Below are 6,747 nucleotides of genomic sequence, written 5' to 3'. Positions count from 1 at the left end.
CAGTGGCGACATCTTGGCTCACTGCAGCCTCCACCTCCTGGGTTCAAGCGATTCTCCTGCCTCAGCCTCCCGAGTAGCTGGGATTACAGGCATGCACCACCACGCCCGTCTAATTTTGTAGTTTTAGTAGAGACAGGGTTTCTCCATGTTGGTCAGGCTGGTCTTGAACTCCTGGACCTCAGGTGATCCACCCACCTTGGCCTCCCAAAGTGCTGGGATTACAGGTGTGAGCCATCATGCCTGGCTAGGAAGATAATTTTTAAAAGACTTTTGAATAAGCAAAACATTGATGTCAGAAAGTTCACGTTCTAAAACCTATTCTAAAATTTTACTTACCAGAGAATCTCTTCAGTTTTCAGAGCCTATTTACCTGTATTTTAAAACAGGTTTAAGAAGGTTGGCTAAGATTTTCTGCTACTCAGCAAGCTAGTAGCAGCAAGGAGCTATGTACATTTGTAGCAGTAGAAAGTAACATGTAACAGGGAGGGGATAGAAAATCATAAAAAGCTGAAGTGAGACTTCAGAACCTAGGAGTTCAGTCAAACTTAGTCTGTGTAGCTTGAACAAATGGTTTTATGATGATGGGGTATTTATAGCTATATATTCAGTTAGGATACCTAGTCATTAATATTAAACTATAGTACTATAGTATAACCTGTTGAAGAAAATAGCTACGTATAAAAGCAGTGTGATTTTAAGTGTTTGCTTTTTTTTTTTTTTTTTTGCTTTTTAATTATTTTAGAGACAGGATCTTGCTGTGTTGCCCAGGCTGGATTCAAACTCCTGGGCTCGAGCATTCCTCCCACCTCAGCCTCCTAAAGTAGCTGGGACTACAGGAGCTCTCCACCAGGCCTGGCTGTTTACTGTTTGTTTTGTTTTTTTGAGATGGAGTCTTGCTCTGTTGCCCAGGCTGGAGTGCAATGGCGTGGTCTCCGCTCACTGCAACCTCCACCTCCTGGGTTCAAGCAATTCTCCTGCCTCAGCCTCCCAAGTAGGTGGGATTACAGAAGCCTGCCACCATGCCTGGCTAATTTTTGTATTTTTTTTTGGTAGAGATGGGGTTTCACCATGTTGGCCAGGGTGGTCTTAAACTGCTGACCTCATGATCTGCCTGCCTTGGCCTCCCAAAGTGCTAGGATTACAGGCGTGACACCTCACCTGGCCTACTTTTTAAATCTAAAGTTTACTTGTGGAATAGACCATTCATTCTCCATGGCCTGATAACTTAGATGTATAAAACTTGGTTTAAGATTTTTTTTTTTTTTTTACATAATTTTAAGGTAATGGGTGAATAAAGCTTAAAATTGGCTTTTGTGTTTCTTCTCCCACAGACAGCTGGAAATGATCCCTATTGTTTTGTGGAGTTTCATGAGCATCGTCATGCAGCCGCAGCATTAGCTGCTATGAATGGACGGAAGATAATGGGTAAGGTAAGCTGTCGTAATTAAAGAAGGTGACTTGCGCTGACAAAATTTAAGTTATATATGATTTTGTTTACTTTTTGGAAACAGTAAACACCTTTTTTTTTTTTTGAAACGGAAGTTTGCCCTTGTTGCCCAATCTGGAGTGCAGTGGCACAATCTCAGCTCACTGCAACCTCTGCCCCCCAGGTTCAAGTGATTCTCCTGCCTCAGCCTCCCTAGTAGTTGGGATTACGCACCAACACACCTGGCTAATTTTTTGTATTTTTAATAGAAGCGGGGTTTCACCATGTTAGCCAGACTGGTCTCAAACTGCTGACCTCAAGTGATCTGCCTGCCTTGGCCTCCCAAAATGTTGGGATTACAGGTGTGAGCCATCGCACCTGGCTGAAACATTAAACACTTTATAGCAAAAGGTCAGTTATTCACATATAATATTAAAAAGGTGAGATAAAGCTTTTAGAGGCCAGAGGCCTGTGTTTATGTTAGTATTTTCTTTTTTTTTTTTTTTTTTTTTTTTTGAGGCAGAGTCTCACTCTGTTGTCTAGGCTGGAGTGCAGTGGCACCATTTCGGCTCACTGCAAGCTCTGCCTCCTGGGTTCACGCCATTCTGCCTTGGCTTCCCGAGTAGCTGGGACTACAGGCACCTGCCACCACGCCCAGCTAAATTTTTGTATTTTTAGTAGAGACGGGGTTTCATCTTGTTGGCCAAGATGGTCTTAATCGCCTGACCGCATGATCTGCCTATCTCGGCCTCACAGTGGCGTACGCTACTGTGCCTGGCTTTTTTTTGAGATGGAATCTTGCTCTGTCACCCAGGCTGGAGTGCAGTGGCACAATCTTGGTTCACTGCAACCTCCACCTCCTGGGTTCAAGCAGTTCTGCTTTAGCCTCCTCCTGGGTAGCTGGGATTACAGGCACCCACCATCATGCCCAGCTAAGTTTTGTATTTTTGTAGAGATAGGGTTTCACTATGATGGCCAGGTTGGTCTTGAACTCCTGACCTCAGGTGATCCACCTGTCTTGGCCTCCCAAAGTGCTGAGATTACAGGCATGAGCCAGCAGCCTATATTAGTGTTTTCCATGGTGGCTTGTACATGGTAAATACCAGAATATTTGCTGAATAACTCAAGCTTGGATGCTAATGGAAAAGAATGAAAGGGAAAAAAATATGTGTACTTTAGGTAAGAAAGGTTAATTGAATGTTAATAGACATATAAAGATTAGGATTTGTCAACATTATTTCCCTAAATGTAGGTCAGAAGATTAAGTATTGAAACTTGACCAGAGCTGGTATCTCCTTCAGTGTTTCATCTTAAACAGATATCTTCCTATCTTTTTATAGATGTAAATGTGATTTTGGGTTTTATTTTTGTGAAGTATAAATGTAGAAATTTTTTTTAGGAAGTCAAAGTGAATTGGGCAACAACCCCCAGCAGTCAAAAGAAAGATACAAGCAGTAAGTATATTTTATGCTCTTTGAACATTTGTTTTTATTATACCCAGTAGTTTTATTGTAAAGCCTATAAACATCATACATGTTTGCAGTAATGTTTTGATCGTTATCCTAAGATATGATTGAATGTGTTTGTGTTAATAAATTTAAGAACAAATCTAATCTTTGTCATCAGGTAGTACCGTTGTCAGCACACAGCGTTCACAAGGTAATTGTATCTTCTTAAACATAAAATGAAATCTCTTGAAAGGGTATTCACTAACCACCTGAGGTTTTTTTGTTTGATATTTGGGGGAGGGGGGTGGGAGGAGATACTATTTCTATTTGTCTCTCTAGCAATATTTTTCTCCTTTCTCGGTATTGACCAAGTATAGCTTGTCTGCTACTTTGGTGCTAGTTCAAGCTTTCTGATCCCTTTGGTAGCAGCTGATGCCTTAGAACTACTTTCACCAACTAAGGGGCAAAATATACCCTCCTTTCTTGAGGTCACCATCTGGGCTTCATACCCAGATCTTCCAAATGCTTGAGTTGCTCCTCAAATTTTGTTTCCCAAAGAGCAATCCAAAATGTTGTTTAAGGCCTGTCAAATATGGGTAATTTTTCTTTCCAAATATGCTTTGTCAAATTGATGTATGTGTTCATTTTAAAGTGTTGGTCCAACAATTTCGCATTTTTAAAGTGTTTCTTTTTTTGATAATTGTCTTTTTTAAAAACTTCAGATATGGGATGGTTATTTCTCTCCAATGCTTTTTTAATGGTTCTGATATAAAGTGAAGGGATTACTGTTTTCATTCTGTTGCCTTCAGTCTTAGTTCACTTGCACATGGATTCACATAAACTGAATGGTGTAATGTCTGGGCAACCAAAACTGTTGGCTTTTGAGAAAACTGTCAAATACTTTAACATCAAACTGTTGCAATGCAAGGTATTTCTTTGATTGTTCTTCACAAAATATGGTTAAACCAAGTATATATCATGTAGCTAGCTTCAGTAAATTGTGTTAACTGAGGCAAATCTAGTCTACATAATTCACAGTACCACTATTTTATTTTAATTTGTAAAGCCTTAATATAGTGGTAAACTGAATAAAAGTAAATAATTATTATTAGAATGGTAATTAAGTCATTAAATTTTTTTGCAGAACTGAAACTTGTATATTATTAGTTTATTTTCTTAGACCAGTATAATAATTGACTGTAAATAGAAATATAAATGTCACTTTACAGTTAGATGTATCACAGTCGTTTCAGGAGAATTTTTCCTATATTGTTACCTTGATTCATTGTTTAAAATTGATAGGATTTGTATAGATATAGGATAGCGTTTTATTTATACTTTATCATGTCATAATCATTTTAAGAATATTTTATTGGATAGATTTAGTACTTTTTAAATTCTAAAGTTCTATTTTTCTTTTCACTTCCCCTTCCTTCCCCTTATAAGATCATTTCCATGTCTTTGTTGGTGATCTCAGTCCAGAAATTACAACTGAAGATATAAAAGCTGCTTTTGCACCATTTGGAAGAATATCGTAAGTAACAGAAGATAAATAAAATCCTTTTAATTAGAAACAATTATATGTAGACATAACTTGAAAATAATTGTGAATTTTGATGAAAGTGATAAAATATTAATTTTATCACTTGAATATAATGTATTACATTGTTTAGAGATCATTCAAGAAGTTAACAGCCAAAGATTGTTTTCCCATTGATGAATAAACCTTTGGTTTTCAATTATCTTAAAATCCTTTTTCAATTAGCATAGCTCTTAAGAGATAAATTTGCCATTGTACATTTTATAGTTTATTATATAGGTATCAAGCTAGCTTGGTGACAGTCTTTAGTAAAATTGTGCTGTAACTAAGGAATTTAGATCTGTTGGGCACTTCTATGATACCATGCATTTTGTGTTAATATATTTTAACAAAAAGAAACCTTAACAATTCAACTTAAAAAGCAGTTGTTGAATATTATTTCCTAGATATTTATACCCTTTTAAAAAAAACTGCTAACAATAATAGTGCCTTAATAATATTTTATGAAGCACTGCCTTGCTTGCATTTGTTATTAATCATACATTTTAGGCCCTTATGAATAAATACCTTACTTAGGCCCTTATGAATAAATACTTAAGATAGCATTCATCATAGAAGAACTTTAAAATTTTGAAAAGCATGCCATATTAGAGTAAGAATAACAAGTTGTTTATAGTACTTTAGAGTAAATAGTTTAGAAAACTTCTTCAGGATTTCCAGTTGCTTTATTATTTTCCACCTAGAAGAATAGTAAAAAGGCAATGCTAGCTGTGGTTTGGTGTGAATAGACCAACAGCAGAGATGAGATGAGGACACTGGAAAGTAAATGCCAGTAGTATTGGTGATTAATTTTGGGAGCTTTCATTTGAAGTGTTACAGTTCGTTGATTAGGGGATGACAGTGCATGTGACCAAGGGATTACCAACTTTAAAGGTGGTCACAGAATTAGGGCTTATAAATGGAATTCTTTCAGATGAAATTTTTCTTTGAGACCTGATGAGGAAAATAACTACAGCTTTCATTTTTTGATTGTCCCTCCTAATCATATCTTAGAGTTTCAATAATAATTAGCTTGCTTTTGATTATCTGGTCTTAGACAGTCTTAGCCTTTGGCCTCTCAAGGGCTCTAAATCTCTATGCAAAATTTTGTGTTTCCATTTTGGTGTGGAAAATCTTTGTAAATTTTATCCTATTGTCAGAGTAGTTACAGGACCATAGAAGGATAAAGAAGCCTGATCTAGATCTTTGTTGCTGCTTCTCTAGAGAATCTTTTCAGAGAGAAATAAATATGAGTTGAATATTTTTCAAGGTTAACATTTTCTGAAACTTTAACAAGAAAAAATTTTCTGACATTGTGAACAGATTAAGTAGCTATTTTATTAAATGCTTTGATTTTGATTGAGGTAGTTTTTTTGAAAACATGGGAATTTTAGTTTGGAATTAGGCAAAGATTGTTTAACAGTTGGTGAGTTTAAGTTAAGTGACCTTCAAATTTTAGCAATTTCATGATTTACAAATCATGGGTTATAATTTTTTCTCTTAAATATATTTCTGTATCACATTTTTAGTTTGTAGATTTTCTTATGGTCCCATGATTATTGGTGTATGCTTTTTTTTTTCTTGGTAAGACCTTTAAGTTTCATGATTTTCAATTGAGATAATGTATAATGTTTGAGTTTTAGGCTCTATAAGGAGTTAGCTTTCCTACATTTAAAGGAATCATTTGGCAGTCAGTAGCATATTTTCCTGATTTTTTGTTCTTAAAGGAGATAAGTTGATAACTATATGTTGAAGGGTTCTCATGATATTTTCTAAAAAGTGCAAATATCAGTGCTTGATTTATAGATGTGTAATAAACAGTGGTCTGTAAAAGCATTTAGTATAAAAAATATGGTGCTTTCCCTTATATACAGCCTATAAACTCTTCCTGTTCCTTGAGTTTAAGGGTAGACTAACAAATTACAGTGTAGAAGAGAGTCAGCTACCAAATTAAATGCATGCATACCATACAGATAATTTATTAAGTATTTTTACTTATTGAGCATTGACTTACATTAGTTTTCCCTTTTCACTACCACGTCTTTGTCATTTTGACCCTGAACACTTAAATAAATCACTCAGATTGATCTAAAATATACTTATGTATACTTTAATAGAAAATTACATTGCATGGCTTTCTGACTTGGGTTTTTGTTATAAAAGTGCCTGTTTTGTTCATGTGTCCTGAGAGAGCAAGCATTGTGACATACCTGACTAACTTAAAAGCAGATTGCCTGTGAAGCACAATTTGAGTCCAATTTTTTGAGGTATGGAGTTTTAGCTATCATGGCTAG

The 6,747-nt window shown here is 35.8% G+C and overlaps 1 protein-coding gene across 13 annotated transcripts in view; it reads left to right on the top strand.

Moving 5' to 3' along the window:
* The window catches only part of TIA1 (TIA1 cytotoxic granule associated RNA binding protein), a 36,317-nt gene that overhangs the window by 15,569 nt on the left and 14,001 nt on the right, over window positions 1-6,747 (top strand). For 6 of the 13 annotated variants that reach the window (XR_002734058.1, XR_002734057.1, XR_002734060.1 and 3 more), the window contains exons 3-6: window positions 1,332-1,430; window positions 2,826-2,880; window positions 3,053-3,085; window positions 4,321-4,408. Coding sequence is in view for 8 of the 13 variants with exons in the window: in XM_023223936.3 (XP_023079704.1) it covers window positions 1,332-1,430; window positions 2,826-2,880; window positions 3,053-3,085; window positions 4,321-4,408 (275 nt within the window). In the remaining 5 variants the exon portion in view is untranslated. Of the gene's footprint in view, window positions 1-1,331; window positions 1,431-2,825; window positions 2,881-3,052; window positions 3,086-3,683; window positions 3,803-4,320; window positions 4,409-6,747 lie in introns of those variants that run through there. The other 7 variants (XR_002734059.1, XM_023223941.3, XM_023223943.1 and 4 more) reach the window with 3 other exon arrangements.

This window comes from Piliocolobus tephrosceles, chromosome 15, assembly GCF_002776525.5.
Source record: "Piliocolobus tephrosceles isolate RC106 chromosome 15, ASM277652v3, whole genome shotgun sequence".
In the NCBI taxonomy this organism is placed as follows: Eukaryota; Metazoa; Chordata; class Mammalia; order Primates; family Cercopithecidae; genus Piliocolobus; species Piliocolobus tephrosceles.
Note: the sequence above shows the minus strand (reverse complement) of the source record. Positions and strands in the feature narration are given on the sequence as shown.